The sequence below is a fragment of the Atractosteus spatula genome, chromosome 28 (genome assembly GCF_055471065.1).
Source record: "Atractosteus spatula isolate fAtrSpa1 chromosome 28, fAtrSpa1.hap1, whole genome shotgun sequence".
NCBI lineage: Eukaryota > Metazoa > Chordata > Actinopteri > Semionotiformes > Lepisosteidae > Atractosteus > Atractosteus spatula.
Genome location: NC_142733.1, coordinates 7059954 through 7079307, shown reverse-complemented (window position 1 = coordinate 7079307; position 19354 = coordinate 7059954). Strand labels below are relative to the sequence as shown.

Here is a 19354-nt window from a genome sequence, read left to right as displayed (position 1 = left end):
GAGAATATATGCTTTATTTCACTGCTGGAAATGGCACTATTGCACGTCACATTGTATAATGAGTTGTCTTTTGTTCTTAAACTGCTGGCAGAGCCAGCATATCTTTAAACGCAAGTGTTTTGAAGACAGTCTTTATGATTAGCTGCTACCAACATTTACATTTTTTAACCACATGGAGGTGCCACACTGTGGTACTGATCGATTGTATAGGTTAAGACACTGGCTCCCAGTCCTGGTCCTGGTGACCCACACACCTGTTGGTTTAGTTTAGTTACACTGTTGGTTCAGTTACACAATCAAACTCCACATTGTCTTAATAATAAGATTAATCTGAACTGTTTGTTTCCAGCTCTTAAACATGGTAGAGCTTTAAATGTTGTTTTGTAAGTGAAATAAAATCCCAAACTTGTGATCAGAAACAAAATGCATCTATTCCGATGAACCAACTTTTTAGACCAATTAACTCTGTGGCTATCTAATTAAGGGGGTGGAATGAAAACCAGCAGGTGTTTGGGACCAGGATTGGGGAAACACTGGGTTAAGGAGAAGCAGAGGTGTGCACTGTACATGGATCTGATCAAGATTGTCTCTTTAAAACACCCAGTTTAACCAAAAAAGGAACCAGCAGGTTTTCAGGTCCTTTTCATTCTGGATTCTGACGAATCGTATCCACAGTTTTCCGTGATTGAGCTGCTGCTGGTTTTAAAAGTCATGATTATTACACAGTGATGCAAAACAGTCATTGGAAGCAGGATGTGACGAGACTTTAAAACTTAATTTTCAATTGTAACAATTTGTAATATCTAGTGTTCTCATCTCGTATTGCTGTTAGACAGCTTGTGATGTTGTATAAAATGTCACCATATGTCAAAAGAGCATTTCTTTTACATTAAGAGGGATCTAGTTTAGGAGGGGGAATCTTGACAGTAGATTGTAGGCCATGTTTTTTTTAATCTTGAGTTATGGATTGCAATTATTAATGAACAGGTCGAAATTGACCACTTGTCCCTTTTTATGTTAAGTTAAACTTTGTAAAAAATGTCCTTTCATTACCTAAAGTGCTGTTTTGTTAATACTACTATGGGCAATGTTTTTTTTTTATAGGCTTGAAACATTCAAGAAGAAAATAATTTTGGTGGGAGGTCATTATATCAATTTTGGACCGAAGGTCCATAACGATACTGCTTACGCCACCCAGGATCAGACTTTGGGTTCTAAACTATGCAATGAACAGCTTGTGCTTCCTCCTTACTAAAACAGTCACAATTTCTCATTATGAGACAATATATTGTGAGGACTCACTAGTTAAATCAGAGCTCCTTGAACCCACTTTGTAAGTATACATTGGGGCTGATGAAATATTCCATATAAAACCCATCCTTGATAGAAGACCAGATAACCTTACAACAGTAGGAAGTGCAGTGGTTCAGATTTTACAGATGTGACTTCAATTTGAAATCTAGGGATCTACCGATTCCTAATGAGATGCACGGATTACAGTTCAATGTTGTCTGCAGAAAGAAATTTTTCTTTTGCAGGCTGTTGATATTACCATTGAGTGGCCAGTCAGAAGGCTTCAGAATGTTGACTGGAACATGCATTTAGTGTAGAATTAAAGCCCAGCTGATTAACTTGTTTTTACAAAAGGGGTCACAGAGGTCCTTAACTAGCCCTGTCTGTCAGATTGTTAATTGAATACAGTACGCTCACAGATGTTGAGCCTTATGCCATTTTTTATGGCAGTAATGTGAGAATTTTAAAATTCTCTTAGCTTCCTGTTTCTTCATCAATTAAATATTCTTTTGAAATATGAATTGCTGTTTCAACCATCAGCATAATTCCCTAATTTATTTTGCTTAATTGTTCTCTCAGCTGTATCTTTTGATTGTCAATATATTGGATCTCCTAAACACTTATTGCTGATTCCACTGTACCACAACAATCCACAGCATTCTTTAATTGTTTAAATACAGCTTTGTGAGCCTTTGGAACAGGGACAAGCTACCTATTCTAGCTGCTTTTGGCTAAATCAGTCCATTCAGAATCCTCTAACCCATCCCAAGTCATCAACTCCTACCACACTGAGCCTTAATGGTGTGCTTTATACTCTTTGTGAAGGTCTGTGTAGGGGAGAAGATGGAAATTTGTCAATGAAACGCTGATCACACACCTCAAAGGGACACTGTTTTGAAGTGTAGCTTTGGTAAATTCGTGTTGTAAAATGACGTATTGCTTTCACTAGTCTAAAAGTACACTGTAGCCTGAAGAAACCCAGGTGGCTGTCTACATGTCTGTGAAGCATGGCAGAGTTGTCTATCCTCACTGGCTGCTTGAATAACAGTCTAAAGGACAGGAGGGGCTCCTGAAAGAATTCACTGCTCGCTGCCTGTCCGTAATGGAAGTTAGTGGAGCTACAAGATACATGGAGGTAAAAGCAAAGCTATATACAGTACAGTACACTGACATTGCTTAACACAATGATCCATTATAAGACACACACAAGGGACACCAGAAATTAATCTACATGCACAAGGTTGGGCTTGCCCAGGCAGGTTCAGACCTGTACAGAAAGCAGGTGTTTTCCCTGCAAGTGCATAAAATTTCCTTAAGGAGTTAAATGAATTTGGTACATAAGGACCTGTGTATGTATTACTGTGAATTATTTTTTTGTATGGCGACAAAGTTACCTTGTATTTTGGTTCCAGTGCGTATGTTCGGTAGGGTGCCCAAATGTTAGTCGTAGATGCTTTGGTTGTTTGGCAGTTGAAGTGGGAACGAGTTTTAATGAGAAAACAAAATGAAAGACCTGTCACATAATCCAGCAGGAGTGGCCATTCCGTTTATCTGGTTATTAAAAAATAATTGGTACAGGGACTGACACTTTTTTTGTCATGAGTGGGTGGTAAGGGAAACGTTATTAGGACAGCAGTCTTGAGATTAAAGGTTTAGAGGGTTTTTTTCTGGAGAAGGAACTATAACTCGGTCTTGTTAAATAATGGTCAAGTAGATAGTGTTTCTAGTGTCCCCTGTAGGATTACATATGTGGTTATTATATATATTTTTAATATAAAACATCTTGAACCACAAACCTGGCACAAACAACACAGATTTTTTTTAACGAATATTTTTAGCTTCTCGTGTTTTTGCAAAAGCTCTTCCGTTTCAGGAACAAGCCGAGGAGGAGAAGATCTGCTCGTCTCTTATTTCTGCATCAACACACTTGACTCTTCGTCAGCAATGCCTCTCCAAGCCACATGCGGGCTTTGTGCGTTCACAGGTTAATGCATTGAGGCGAATTTAACTCTTTTCCTGTTTCTGCTGTGTAGTATTTGTTACCCAGGTTGATTGTCGGACAATTGAATTTGGAACAGTGATGATGACTTTCCCCATGGCACTGATCTTTGGGTATTTTTATAGCTCGAGGGTCTCAAGTCCAGTCTTCGGTTTCTGGACTTCAGCTAGTTTTCTGCCTAGCCTTAAGTCCTTAGTAGTTCTTTACTAAAGAGGAGTTTTAAAGTGATCCAGTTAGGATTCAACCTGGATCAGTGTACCCCTTATTCACAGCCTTCTGCTGTTCATTTCAAGATCAAGATCCCCTATGATCTTGGGTTGTGAGCCCCCTGTTCTACCTTGAACTAGTGTCTTGTGGTAGTCGCAAGTGTCGGTGATCTCCATGGGTAGGAAATTAAGAAATTATTTTAAATACTTTACACCTTGAATTCAAGGCTATTATCGTAACTTTCTGCACCGTTCCTTTCAATCAGAACACGACACAGACTGAGGTTAACACATACGCGTGCCTAGTCATCGAGTCACTGAAATCCACTCTGACATTGAAAAGGGTGCAGAATTAGGGTGGGCTGGCTGGCTTAGCTAGTGGTTTATCAGCAACGGGTGTGGGGCAGTAGAGATAAACTACTTATTGCTCAGGAACAGTTAGTTAATTTGCTGTGTGCTGGGCAGGATTGTGTTTTCTTAAAAGCAGGCAGGGTGGCCTGAGTAGTTGGATTGGTCTGTCTCATGTTCTGCTAATAATAATTAAAAAATAGACAAACATATATTTGACAATATTCAACATATTGACATGTGCCTTCCTTCTTGCATGTTGTGAGACTGCTGCTTTTGGGGGGGGGGGGATGGAGTATTAGTTAGCTGTGAAACCTGCAGAAGAAAACATTTATAAGCCAACAGAAGAGGTCACATCTGCCCCTTTGATCTGGCCCTTCATAAAACTACATACACCTGTTTAATATAGCAGAGGTGCTTGTATTCCTCTTCACACAGGAGAGGCCTGAAAAAAGCTAAACTTGTTCGCCGATGACTTGGAAAATATCAGCATGGTCCTTAAGAACAGCAGTCCTTAGATTTGAACTCCAGTTCACTCTGTAAGGAAAGACATGATCCAGTGGCAAAAAAAGGTCTTTGGGATGTGTGGTATAGAACAAGCAAACCATCATCTCCATAGCTGCCTTGACTTTTACCATTCCTAATTTCCTCTGATTCTCGCAATTTCCTCCTTTCTTTGCCGAGCACTTCAAGGTCCAGATGCCTGGTCCAGCTCAAGCTTGGAGCCCCTAGTGGCCCCCTTGCCTCCTTAAAAATAGCTTTCAGCCTGTGGGAAGACAGTGCCCACTGCAGCCAGCCTTGGGACAAGCCTTTGAATTGGTTCACTTTGGTTGCAAAAAAAAGGCTCCCATTGGTTACTTGTTCTGTTTCTGGCTCTCTGGAGGCGGTGGGTTTTTGTCGGTGGTGGGAGTAGACGTGTTGTCCAGGGGTGGGGTATTGTCCTGGCTGGGCGGGGATTCACTGGGAGGGAGATCGGGCTCCCACAGGAAGAACTCGTGCAGAAGTGTGTTGACAGTCTCGGGACACTCCATCATCACCATGTGACTGCCCTCGTCGATCACCTTCAGGAAAGCGATCAGGAGGATCTGCAAGGGACAGTGAGGCAGGTGAGTGAAAACACAGCCAGTCTGCTGCATGTCTTAATTTTCAGAGAGAAACAAAGTAAAACTCAAAAGAATTTAACAGTGACGCAAGAACCCCAAAAGATTCCTTTTCTAAACATTGCTTCCATTGCAAAATACAGAACCCTGTTCATAATATTCACATTGTTTAATGACATTCATTATTTTATTGTGTGAATGCAAGACCATCTGCTAAAGCATTTATAAACTATGGCTTGCTAAACTCAGTGTCTGATGTACTGTATAAAGAATAGATATTGTAATCTTATTTTAACCTTTGTTTTACATGTGGTTTGACAACCACAGCACATAGAATATTGGCCATACATGTCTTATGAACCGTGATTCCAAAACTGTTTGTTTGATGAAGCGCATGTTAGAAATCTCATACACAAACGGCACATGGTTACCTACCTCTGCCATGCGCTGATCCTCCTCAATGGGCACAAACTTGTCGTGCATGCCATGCACCAACAGGATGGGCACAGTGAGCTCGGCGTGGTAAACCTCATCGCCCTCCGGCCAGTACTGCCCACTCATCATGGCCCGCAGCACGAAAGACGAAACATTGAAGGCATTGCCCTCCTTGAGCAGCTGTTTCTCCTTGGCACCTTGACGGGCAAACCCCGCTCTGAAACACAGAGCAACACCTTGTATTCTTCGCCAGCCTGGGGGGGCTCATCTTTATAGAAAAGGTACAAGTATTTTTCCTTTTATCTAGATCAGTGGTTCCCAGGCCTGTTTCTGGTGACTCACACACCTGTTGGTTTTTATTTTGGGACAGGATCTTAGATACACAATCAAACCCTTCATTGACTTAATAAGATTCACTTGAACTGTTTGTTCCCAATTCTTAACATGTTTGAGCTTTAACTGTTGTATTCTGTAAGTGCAATAAAATCCCAAAAGTGTGACTAGAAGCAAAATGTAAATATTCCGAGAAAGTAACATCTTACATCACATAAAGCTTCAATGACCTAATTAAGGATGATTGCATTGAGAACCAGTGGGTGTGTGGTCACCAGGACCAGAATTGGGAATCCAGGTGGAACAAATGGGACGGATTTGTCTCTTACTTCAGGAAGCTCCAGGCCAAGCACGGGGACAGGCAGTGGAGTACGCAGGTGGGCAGGTTGAAGATGGAGCAGAGGCTAGGCTCCAGCGCTGTGGGCCCTCCCCCGTTGATCATCACCACCTTGTGGACCTGCTCTGGATACTCATGGGCCAGGAAGGTGCAGAACGACACCCTGGAACAAGATCGACAAAAGTCGTAAGGAGCATCCTAAAAACAGCTGGTGTAAAATCGAGAAGATGGGAAGACTCTTAGAAGAGCAGATTTTCTCTTGGCAGTATCTTACACACAGGACAGTACACACAAATCCAACACCGTGAGGCACACGCGGCCCAATGACACACTAACCCATAGGAGTGTCCAATGAGGATGTTTCGGCGGCGGGCGTAGCGCTTGAAGAGGGCGCGCATGTCCTCGGCCAGCGCGTAGAAGGTGTAGGCGGCAGCAATCTGGGGCGCAGAGCTGGCTCCGTGGCCCGCGAGATCGGGGGCGATGACCTCGTACCCCAGGCGGGAGAAGAAGTCTAGCTGGCTGCCCCAGATGTCCAGTGAGCCGCCCACGCCGTGGATGAAGAAGAGCGCCACGTCCGCGTGCGTGCCCTTGCAGCTGGAGATCTTGCGCTCGCAGTCGATGGCCACCGTGCGCTTGGGCTTGCGCCGGCGCCGGCGCTGCGGCCCGGGGGCGGCGGCCTTGGGCTCGGGGGCGAGGGTGGAGGTGGCGGCGCTGTTGTAGTCGGAGAGCTCCACCTCCACGGTGCTGCTGGGCTCGGTGTTGCCGTTCTGGCAGTGCAGGATCTCGGAGCGCACCACGTCGCCCAGGTTCTCGATGACCAGCTGCCCGTTGCGGTAGACGGTGATCTTGCGCTTGCAGTGCACGCGGCCTCCCCGCCCGGGCTCCGGCGCGGACAGCTCCTCCTCCGGAACGGGCCCCCTCTCTGGGACAATGTGCCTGACCCGCAGCACCCTCCCCGGCTTGACCTCCACAAACTCGTAGCCGTCGCTGGGCTCCGAGCTCTCGATGGGCACCACCACGTTGGCGGACTTCCCGGTCAGGCAGCAGAGGATCCCTTCGGTGATGCTCGTCAGCATGGTGTGTACCTGCAAACACAGGCATTTACTCGCTCAAGACATTTTAACCCAGCTGGCTTTGAGCTACTGAAACCACCAGGGAGAACAGTATAGGATGCGTTTTCTGTACTTAAGCGGAGTAGTACAGAAACTTAAGTCCCAATTTCTCAGACCAGTTATTAAATCTCAGTAACAAAAATTCATTGGCATCGAAAAATTGTACAAATTCCTAATTAAGCACAACAGCGTGAACTTTATGAAAGTAGTGTAAGTCGCCACGTTGTCGCAAACCCCTGGTTTCGCCACGGGCGAGAGCGAGAGTTTGCACCAATCGTGACGTGAAGCGGCCCTTCCTGCTCACTAGTCACTGTAATATGATGTACGAGCAAATAAGTACAAATTGTGCAGCAGATATTTCCATGAAAACCATGGTTGATATTGAATTCCTTAAAGCAAAACATTGTGACAAAACAGAAGTTGTACTGGTGGGCAGCAAATGTCAGCTGGAAAAGATGGAGAGTTTCACAGCGATGGTGGATGGCTGTCCCATTCAGGTGTCCAGAATTTGGGAGTTTTATTTGATCCTCTTTTTTTATCTTAGAAATATTAGCCGCATTAGGCAGTTTATCTCAATGGGTGATGCTGAGTGATTGAGTCATGCATTTATAACATCAAGGCTTGATATCTACAATTCTGCTGCAGGACTTCTAACTCACACCAGATATTGGCATCTCATTACTTCTACTCTTAAATCACTCTGTTCGTTGCCTGTAAAGCAACATATTCAATATGGTGGTTTTGTTACTGCTCTGAATAATGTGGCTCCATCACACATTTCTGACTGCGTGTTTTCTGTCACTGCTCCCTTTTTATGGAAGGTCCTTCCTAAGACACTTTGATTTTTTTATATCTAAATTTAAAATTAACGTTTTTACTGGGGACTATGTATGAGTATCTTACAGATTCTCATAGATTCTTGTTTTATTTTTTAATTATGTACAGGGTCCTTGGGTTTAGGATAGTGCTTTATAAATAAGACGGCTTATTACATTAAACAACAATTTAATATATTTAATGGAGGCAGACAGGCACTATTTGCTTGTTTCAATAGTAACATCGGGAGTGGAAAGGGTTTTTTCCCCACCACACTCCTTCCTGTGTGTAGCGCACTGTGAATTGTCTACATTAAGCTCAGGATGATGAAGAACTAGACAGCCGTCGGCCAAACATCTAAAGTATTAGCAGTTCAGTATTCCATAACAGCACTGTGTCTTTAAATCAGCTCTCAGGACTGGCTTTGCTGGGGGAAGGGAGTGAAATGGCTCCACGTAACACAGAGGATTAGGCAGGTAGACAAAGAACTATCCTACTCAGCTCCTTCCCAAATTGCAAATGAATCAAATTTGTTTTGAACATCTGCATCTACTACCTGAATGTTTCTAAAGGCGCGCGAGCTGCTTTTAGAGCAGATAAAAGTACGTGCGTCTCCCAGTCCTGTGGGGTGACAGGATTCATCCTTGCTCACTCCCTTGCGCCACTCATCCCTTCACAAGCAGAGAACTTCCTCTGGGCGGGGAGGGGAGTGACAGTCCAGGCGATTAGACGAGAGCTTTGCAGAGATCCTTATATGGGTTTTTCTGTCTGACCTACAAACAGAAGCTCAGTCCATGACAAGCTTACAAACGTAATGGGATATATTTAAATAGTGTTAAACTCGTCCGTGGTATTCCAGTGTATATTTGTTCTGGTCCGTGGTATTCCAGTGTATATTTGTTCTGGTTGGATGCATTTTGTACATAAAGTTGTCCTGTTGTATTTGGTACTTTTAGTCCCTGGATCTGTTCAAACCCATGATTTTAAGCAATACTTAGAATAAGTGCCTGTAATTTTGAACAAGACAAATACAACCACCACTCCATACATGCACACTTGCCCCCCTAAAATATTCACGATAATAGAACAAACTACCCAGAAATCAGTTAATCTTCCAGTCCTATTCAGTCTCAGTCCTTATGTCACAATTCTCATTTTCATTCCACTGTGCTCTTAACAGCCTTATTGAGTCAAAACTGGAGTTATTTGATCTGAACTGGAGTCTAGACCCATTGAAGATGCCTGTGCAACCGTCAGAGTGCAGCCCAAGAGGAGACAGAACTTTTTATGCAGAAGATTTCAAAGCCAGGCTTAGTCTTCAATCAATATTTTATTGCAAGCAGCAAGCGTACAGTACAGAACAAGGAACTACCGTCTTTATAGGAAACCGGAATTAATACAACCTTACCCAAATAAGAGCTCTGGCAACTGTGACAAATAAACTACGCAGATTAATGCCTCATCGTATACCCCAGCAGTCTCAGAATAGAAGTGTTCTATGTCATACGCACTGAATACAGTATGTAGAAATGCCATTTGGGTAATGAACAGATTGGAGGCTGTCAAAGACGTTAGTCATTACATAACATGCTCTGCTCTACGCCTCCATATTTCTAATATATTTTTGCAGTCGATGATGTCAAGTCGTTTTCTTTATTTGTTTTTCCTCTTACAACTCTTTCCTTTCTAAAACATTACTTCCTTCCTAGAAGAAAACCTCACAGTCCTCCAAGATATGCAATGGTATAACATACATATGTCTACGCTGTATTCAATCACTCTACAAGGTTAGAGGAAAAATATTTCTTTGTGTATATCTAATGTTTACCAGTTTAATTTCTGCTTCAAGCAGTGCAGATTATAAGTATAAGGAATCATTATATAGCGCTTTTCTGGACACTCCACTCAAAGTGGTTTACAGGTAATGGGGATCCCCTCCACCACCCCCAGTGTGTAGCCCCACCTGGATGATGCGACGAAAGCCAACGTGCTCCAGTATACTCGCCACACACCAGCTCTCAGTGGTGAAGAGAAAAGAGTGATGAGGTCAGTTCAGAGATGGGGATTATTAGGAGGCCATGATGGGTAAAGGTCAGGGGGAAATTTGGCCAGGACACCGGGGTAACACCCGTACACTTTTTGAGAAATGCCCTGGGATATTATGTACCACTAAAGGATGGATAAATCTGACCACCAAAAAAATTAATTTGCCATCATAAGAGTCTACCTCTTACAAAATAGCACTTCACTTTTTCATAAATTTACAGGCTATAAAGGAAGCATGCAGAAAACTTCAGATGCCAGGTTGGACACAACCAACTCAGTTACTGTTTTTGATCAGATTCAAGCGTGTGCTAATTGTTTTATTCATTACCTGTTTTGGCTGCGTCTCTCCTCGCATCACCCATCTGAGTTGTTGGGGTCAGTGTTACTAATGCAGTGCAGAGAGAGGGGCCTGCAGATATGCCAGGCGTATGCCTGGACACCTGAAATGCTTTCAAGATGCAGAAACAGACATTACTGTTCAGCAACCCAATCCTCCCACTGGGAGTGAGGGGATATTTTGAAATGCAGAGCCTTGCACTTTGAAGTCCATTATTAAATTGTCAGGTTGTTCAATGGAATCTGTAATTGTACCATGTTGACTTCATTTTTTTCAATTACCTTGACAACAGACAAATGTGCCTCCCTGAAGTGTTCAGTTTACATGGCACTCCATAGGATACTACAACTGGTACAATACTTCTGACATCCCACATAACTGCTAATTACTGACTGGGTGCTCTGTCAAACTACTTTATTTTTACAGAATGTTCCCAACAGTTCAAGTTCAGAACATCAAGATCCTGAATCCTGATGGGAGAAATTTACCTTGAAGATACCGAGCTCTGGTTTTAAATTTCACTTTATCAGAACAGCAGAATTGTATTTCTGTTACAGATACTACATTATCGTGCTTTTTTGTTTAGTGCACAATTGGGATCATTTTCTTTTATCAGTTAGTAGAAAAAAAAGAGCATTTAATATTCAGCACAATATATAGATCTGTACAAATTGAAGAGACACTTGCAAATACTCTACCAATGTCTATTGAGCTTATCTGTCACCAATATACTTGATATTATGTCTGATTAGCCCCTGGAGTCTCTGCTCAGTGGCAGATCAATGACCTCCCCTTAACCCTGTCCCAGCCCAATCTCTGCAATTCAATCAAAACATGTGGCACAGCCTGGATTGGAACTGGTGATCCCCTGGCTGTAGAACAGTGCTACAGGATACAATGAAATCAGGGAGCCTGCTCTATTAGACTGACCAGGTATCGATTGGTATATAAGGATTTTGCACTGAGGCTCGCACTCAAGACAGATACTAAAGCATCTGAACATGGCTCTCCTTCCCTCTCCTGCACTCTTCCTTTCACTCAGGTGGCCTGAGACACATGCAGGTTCCACCTGGGTGGATACAAGATGTGCAAGTTAATAACTAGTGAGGGTGTAAAGAGCTCCGGAGATTTAAACAATCTAGAAATTGAGATGCCCTTTGTGATCACTGGCTGTAGGATAAAGAATGTTTTAAAGAATCCTTTTCTCCAATTGCAACCAGTTCCACATCTCTACGACATCACCCTGTGGCACTAATCTGGTATTTCTGACTGGAAAGTGAAAGATGTTAGCTGCAGTTTAGACTGGCACAATGTTGGTTCTGTATCCTCTTACAAACCTTTGAACTACCAAAATAAGAACATGAGAACAGCTTTCTCTCTTGTATACTCTTTCAGCTCATCTTGCATTTTTTTGGTAGTTAGTTCAACTGTGTCTTGAAGGAAGTGAGGGTATTGGCTTTGACAATGTAGACTGCATATTATCTTAGGTTTGCAAAGGTGTTGCTTTAACAACCAGCAACAAGATGCAAACGCACAGTAGACCTGGTTTCTGACCTGATTCAATTCATGCAACTCATTTGATTACAAGACCCTTCCTGTGCATGCCTTTTGTGCCAGATTGTTTGGCCTTTATTCAGGCATATTGCATGGGTAGGCAATGACCAGCTGGTGGTCAGGTTGCAGACATTCAGTAGCAGTCTGTGAATGCTGGAACAGCCTTGCTTCTTAAGCTACTCTGCAATTTTAAAGTTGCATTTTATCTGTACTGTAAATATTTTATGCACAGTCCCCTCACAGCAAAGCCCCTCTCAGACAGAGACCAATGCATACAGTTCTGCATGGCACTGAAGAGAGCTGTCAGTCACTGTGTGCCATTTCAGAAAATGTCTTCCCAGCCTCTTCTCTCTTTCACTGCAGCTTCCTACAACCCATACTCCAGCTTTATTCATTATTTAAAAGCCACAGAAAAGATGTCCCTAAATTATTAATAATATTCAGAGCTGCATACAAAACAAACTCTGAGCAGAGTGAAGGTCTCATCATTGGGCTTTAGACAAGAAAAACAGTGACATGGAATGAAAAGGCACTGAAATGAGAGCCAATTTCTCCCATACAGACATGTACTGCAGCATATGAAGCTTCTGTATGTGAAGGAACAAATAAAGCTCTGTAGTAAAGCCAGGGTTTGAACCAGGGACCACCTGAAAAAAGCCCTAATCCCTACCACTTCGGTAAACAATTTCTGGAAACATTTTTTGAATAGCAGTGTTCCAATTGTCAAAACAGAGAAAACATTTAAGCAACTTTTAGGGCCCGACCCATTCAAGCTTGCAGCAATTATTTTCTTCATTACCTGTTTTGGCTGCGTCTCTCCTCGTATCGCCTGTCTGATTCCTTAGGCTCATTGTTATTAATGCAGTGCAGCGAGACAGTCAGATCTCAGAGCTGCCTGGACAGAAATACCCCCCGACCCCCGACTGCTTCTTGTATCTATCCTCCCTAGACTATAAATATTGACTGTCTAGTGAACCTTGTTTCCACAGAACATGCTGCGAGGTTATTGGTACCAAACAGTTTACCAAGATCCTCTGAGGAATGCTCATTTTTGAAGTGCGCCAGATTTCATCTAAGTGCTCTTATTCCCTGTTGAGAGAGTGTTTCAGGATTGCCCCCTGGGATGCGTTGCCCCCAGCTATAAAAAGCACTCTTTTGCCAATTAAATGTTAAATAGGATATCCCATGGCACCGTTTCAAATCACAGCTCGATCCCATCCCATCATCCACATTGACATGAAAAGCAATCTGGCTCCTAGATCGCTATAATGAGGATTCTCATTGTTACATTTAAAAACCCATTGAAATACTGCAGCCTTGACTCATTAAGGGATTTTCCCATTAAGTGCTATCTTGGCTAGTGTTTGTGCAAGTGGGGTGGGATGAAAGAGATCTTACTGCTCTTGCAAGGCAAGCTGAAAGAGTAATTCAGAACGCGAAACAGACTTCGACTTTGAGATTTTATTTTCCCTAATGGTGGAAGGTCAGTCTTTGAAGCAAAGTTTCTATTCCAATTTCTTGAAACAAAAGAATCCATGCTGATGCATATTAAAGGTAAGTGCTCATGCTGAGAAAGGGTTTGCTCTGCACACTAAGGTTAATTAATGTACTGAAAACCAATAGTAGGATCAATATTTTACTGGTGCCCTCTGAGGGAGAATGATTTAGCAGTGTATTCAATAAAAGCACATGGGCCTTGTTGGTGCATGGCATGAATTTCTCTCGCAGTCTTGTGCTGACTTCAAAAAAGGTGTTATACTAAAGTGACCCACTGACACAACCAGCTGATTTTTCACAAAGGAGTGAACATTCATCTATTTTCTAACTGCTTCTTCCAATTCAGGGTCACGGGGGGAGTCGGAGCCTATCCTGGCAAGCAATGGGCACAGGGCAGGGTAGACTCTGGATGGGATGCCAGCCCCTCACAGGGCAGACAAACCCAGCCAGTTAACCTACTGGTATGTCTTTGGGCTGTGGGGGGAAAACTGGAGCACCTGGAGGAAATGTATTCAAACACAAGAAAAACAAACTCCATGCAGATTGCATCCTGGGAATCAAACCCAGGGCCCCAGTGCTGCAAGACAGCAATGCTAACCCACCATGCTGTTCCCTATGACTGTCCTACAGTGACATGTACAATTAGATCTAATTGCAAGTTCTATTGGCTTTAAGACTGCCATGTATCTTTGATGTGGCACAATGTAGAATGCTTGGATATCTGTAAAACATCAGGATGTGAGAAACTTCTACTTTTTAGTTGCATTCCTAAATGTAATATCATTCCAGGGCTACTGGTAGTGAATGTGAATTGCAAGGTACTAATCTCTGGGACAGACCTAGCCTCATTATTGTTTATCTCAGTTTATCATTAGAGCACTATTAGGAACAGACGCTAGTGATTGAAAATCTTATTACACTGAAAGTGCACAAGGATTAAATATCATTATGCTCAAATTGTACAAAATATAGGATGCAAACAAACAGTGATGGATGCCTTTTGGGCAGTTAACGAATGTTAAATTCCTGCAATGGACTGGCATCCTGTCCAGGATGTGCTGTTCCCGTTGCTTGCCAGCATAGGCTGCGTCTCCACCAGGATCCAGAATTGGATGAAGAGGTTAGAAATGGGTGGATGAATGGTAAATTCTTGTAGATGGGATCTACAGACAAACGTTAGGGCCCGACTGGCAAAACCAATTCGTCACTATCACGAGGACGACTGCCCTTAGCCACCCATTTCACAGTCATGCAATTCCACCCATGATCACAGTCACACAGCATGAGGGGACTCCCCATGCCAAGGGCCTGCTCAGCCCAAGACAGGTCTGGGAATAATAATGCGGAAGCTGAAGAATTGTTTATGGCCCAAAAAAACAAAAAAATCACGACAAGCAAAACAAACGCGAGTCTGATAACTTCCCGCTTTTGGCAGTCCTTCAGTTTGTGCATTAAGACTCCACTGGGTATTATATTAATAATTTGAAAGCCAGCCTCCTTCAAATTGTTCAGAGCGATGGACTGAAGGTTACTGTGATCAATCTGCAGTTTCTGAGTGCACCACAGGGGACCTGGCTGGGAAACGGCCTCAAAGCCATCTCGGAGATCAAGAACAGTACAGGAGACGAATCCAGGCCAGAGAATGACCGACTTCACTCAGCCTGACTGACTCAGGGTGCTACAGCACAGAATGGCTGCAATTCTCTCTCCATTTAAACCTTTTTTATGTATCTGACACATGGAAACTTGGGCATGTGAATGGAGACCAGTAATATGCCACCATCATATTTTAATTAGTCAGGAACAGGCTTGACTATTCGTGGTATTTCCAAAAAATTCAAACTTTGTATATCCAAGGATTATAGAATAGATCATGGATGGAGTTTTATTCATGTAATAATTAGGCTTTTGAAGGCAACTGATCCAAGTCAAATCCCCTTATCCTTCAGATATTTTAAGTTTTGCTGCCAGAAAAAAAAACCCAACTATGCCTTTGGTACTCTCTACAGAACATGACTGTAGATCTTATGATACGATTAAGGCAACAAGAAAGATGAGAGAAAGAGTTCAAATCCATGCATAATTCCATTCTCTATCCTGCCTGAATAATAGTCAAATAATTCAGGTTCCTATGTGCAATATAACATGCATTCTGAAAATCTGCAGGGCATATTGTATAAACTGTCTGCCTCAATAAGTATATCTCTGTGTCTTATAAAATAGAAAATCCTTGTTTGGCAAACGTGGAAACATAAGACACCGTCCAGTCAGTAAAAGCAAGATGGAATGCAGTTTGTTTTCTACGTCTTTCTGAATCAACACCTGACATGCTTTGATTTTCAGCTTTGTACAGTGTAGCCGTGCTAAGATGCGACACGTTGCTACAGAAGGAATCTTTCAGGCAGCTGTTGTATGTCAGTGTTGCAGCTGAGACGTCTCTTAGAAGAGCCAGATCACTGGAAATATCCTTAATTAATTAAAAAAAAAACTAGCTGTACAAAATGCCAGTTGCCTGTTGATTTAGGTTTGTTCTGGAAATGCTACGATGTGCACATACCCACTTGGAAAAGACAACCTCTGGGTACCGACAGCTCCGGCTGCGGTACAGAATGATGAACCTGCTCAGGCTGGACATGTTACAATTGTTTTGAGCTGTATGGTCATCAGCTTGCCTGTTCGTGCCACTTAGATTATACGTTTGTGCGACTGAAGCCGGGTTTCTCATGCGGCGTTCTCTGGCGGTGCCGTGCGATGTGGTGTCTTGGCAATGGGCAGCGAAGTCAAAGAGGGTTCTAATTTTTCAAGAACCCACATTTAAACAAGAAAAATAAATTGTCATTGTCAGGACCTGCCGCAGATGATGGAAAGTTTTCCTGGCGAATTCACGAATGTAACAGAATGCACCCCATCTCAAAAAGTAGGACCTACCGAGAAAATGCCGAAATCTAACGTAATACTCACGATGGCTAATCTCTGCTCAGGTCTCTTCGTTTCTGTGAATAGAAACACTACCCTGACCTGCTTATCTGTGCAAATTCCGTTTCCCAAGAAGAATACTGTTGGCGTTACGGAGATCAACGTCATTTTGCAGTTCTGGGTCATACATTTTAGAAAAATACGACCCACGAATTTCCATTATATTTTAAATTTGAATATACAGTGTTGGCTTCTGGTCTCTATGGTCCGCATTGCAGCCCAGAGCTCGCCTTGTTAGGCTCAGAAAAACCTCGGCTGTCCAACCGTAAAGCGAAGCGGTCACCGAAAACGGACGGACCCGACTGCAGTTCAAGTCGTCATATTAGAGGTGGCATCGCCCAGCCAAGCACATATGATATCTGCAGGGGGCAAGGTGGTCAAGAGGTCATCAATCAATACCCCCCGATGGGGTATTTGTGTTTACCGCGGCACCCAGGTCTCCGTGGTGCGGCCGAAACATACCAACGAGAGCATTCTGCGATCACTGCTGATGCTGATGGCCTGAGACCGTAATACCAGTCCTGTGTTAGCGTACACGTATGTTTCATCAAAGCATCATATGCAGAATCGATCATGCATGTTTCAGCCCTCGCTGCGACGTGCATCTTTGGGGTTTTTAATTGAGCAATGTTGCGGCCGATTAAAATACTCCTTATGAATGTACGCGACTGTTCCGTATCGAGCTACAGCGCACTGGTTAATTAGCATTTGTCCTACAATCATTTAAAAAAGTGGGTCACATGTAACTCGTTTCATGCTGATATCCAGGGTCGCAAATTGAGCACATCGCACATCCAAAATGCGTCTAGGTTGAATAACAAGTCGACAGCTCTCTTTAACAATCATAATTCATAAAAATCATAATCATAACCGTATATTGAAATATTTTTATTTGGCATGAATGGGTAATATGTCAGCTCATGAAATCCTTGATTTCTGGAGCGCATGAAAACAGACCATTCCGCTAAAACAGAGCCGTTATCCCGCCTGACTGTGCAGCAAACGACCAGACGGATTTCAAACCGTGACAGGTCAATTTTAGGACGAAGTCACACTTCATGTGTTCAGAGACCCAATTCGGTTTATTCACAGCACGCAAAAGCTTTCAAAATGGACATAGAAATAACAAGCCGAGACGCACAACCGTGCATGTCAGTGAAAATCAGATCCGTTAATTGAAGGCAGGTGACGTCCCCATGTTTCACACCTTTATGCTGCAGCAATACGATCTGCAGAGTAGCTCCAACAAGTACGCACTTCTGTAATACAATACATCAAAGCAGTAAACGCATATTTAATGAATGAATGAAAAAAGGATCTTACCTCGTTTGCCTTTTCTGTGAAGATCGGCTGTAAAACAGAGAGTGTTGCACACCTTTCCCAAATCCTATGTAGTGAAATGAAACAAGCTATAATCTGTTGCAGCCAATCCAATAATCTCTTTTAATTGGAATCTGCTGCACTATCCTTGTTTTTTTGTTTTTTAAAATCTTGGACTCGTTTCACATGTCCAGATCTGACAGGAACGCGGTTACGGCGCTGCTACCACGGAGATGAAATGCGCTGAGACTGAACCCGCGCTGCCCTCCTGGCACGCCAGTGGACATGGTGTAGCAATCCCCCATCCTTTATAATAAGACACGGGACTGAATCGGCGCTCTCCCTTCGCCCTTGTGTTCTTCAGCCATAGAGTCCCGTATCCCGGCCCCCTCCTGCCTGGATTGAAGGCAATTCTCGCCAATGGCCGGGGCACTGCCGCTGCCAGTGAGCCTATAGGATGCCTTTCGTTTCTGTTGCCAAGGCAGGAGGGACTAAGGAGAAGGAGTACACCGGGTGGTTGCATTGGAATTTAACTCTACTGTTAATGCCTTCACAATAATTATACGTTTGCACGTTCATTTAGTGCAGAAGTGCCTTTTTTATTTCGTGACCGTTCTGTTCTAGGGCTAGGAGGTTATTTGGTTGTTTTTAGCTTTTTATTTATAGAATGTTTCCCTTAGAAACCCCCCCTTTTGTTTAACATCTCGTTGCCGGTAGGGGTCGCAGTAACCCCGGAGTCTACCCGGAAGCATGGCGCGTCGAGTGGCGCTACAGCGCGGACAGGACGCCCGTCCGCCTCACGGCACACACACAGGGACGAGAGAGAACATGCAAACTCCACACCGAACGTTCTCTAGCCTAGAATCAAACCCAGGACCCAAAGAGCATCAGCGCTATCTGCCGCATCACCCATTAGCAAAGCCATTATGTTTGAAAGAATAAGTATGAGGGACATTCATATTATATTATTACATTAAAACTCGAAATGCAGGAAATAATTCAACGTTATTGCTACACGGAAACGCCCCTGTTCTGCATTTATGAAGTGTTTGGTAAATTCGACTTAGTTGCACAGAAGGCTTACATAGAAAACCTCCGAGACTTTTTTTTCAAAATAAAATCGCATGCATGAATCTTTGACAGAATAAAAAAAAATGGCTCCCACATCACCGCATCTTCGAGACGCTTTTCCTGACCGTCTCATCCTCTGCGCTGCTTCTGTTGCTAAGCAACTGTTTCCAAGGTGGTACAGGCGCTTTCAATACCCACCGGGGCAGAAGAAATTTCTATATGGTAGTTTATTACTAAAAAAAACTCCTCACGTAGGCAGAGGGAGGGTTCAGATTTCTTTAGGTGAAAGGAAAACTAACACATGCTTTCCTTAAAAGCAAAAAATGGATTAATGCATACATTCCATAAAATGTTTTAAGCAAATCCTGTATCCCAGCAGACTGTGCTCGATAGGTTGTCCTGATGCTAGTAGTAACCAAAATATAATCACAAAATACACTGAGGATGTAGGACGTAGATTTTTAAAAGTTTGGTTTCTTCCGCGGTCTGAGGGATGAAGAATGTCAACATCGATTTGTACCACCAATTCCAACAGCTGGCATTCAGACTATCTTGGTGCGTTGTTGACCCTCAG

The 19354-nt window shown here is 43.1% G+C and overlaps 1 protein-coding gene across 1 annotated transcript; it reads right to left on the bottom strand.

The window, feature by feature from the left end:
- Positions 1-6: 6 nt before the first annotated feature.
- On the bottom strand, positions 7-18062 carry abhd8b (abhydrolase domain containing 8b). The gene is made up of 5 exons (XM_088907872.1): positions 17713-18062; positions 6388-7136; positions 6044-6214; positions 5382-5598; positions 7-4931 (listed from the first exon to the last, which is right to left on the bottom strand). The coding sequence occupies exons 2-5, from the start codon at positions 7125-7127 to the stop codon at positions 4701-4703; spliced, it is 1359 nt and encodes a 452-aa protein (XP_088763998.1). The 5' UTR covers positions 7128-7136; positions 17713-18062; the 3' UTR covers positions 7-4700.
- Between the last annotated feature and the right edge of the window lie 1292 nt (positions 18063-19354).

Bases quoted from the DNA above. Each gene is read 5' to 3' on its own strand.
- abhd8b (XM_088907872.1), bottom strand. From the start codon at position 7,127: ATGCTGACGAGCATCACCGAAGGGATCCTCTGCTGCCTGACCGGGAAG. The intron at 5,599-6,043 runs GTAAGAGACAAA...TCTGTGTTTCAG, and splicing joins TTGGCCTGGAGCTTCCTGAA to AGCGGGGTTTGCCCGTCAAG. The intron at 4,932-5,381 runs GTAGGTAACCAT...TGTCCCTTGCAG, and splicing joins AGGATCAGCGCATGGCAGAG to ATCCTCCTGATCGCTTTCCT.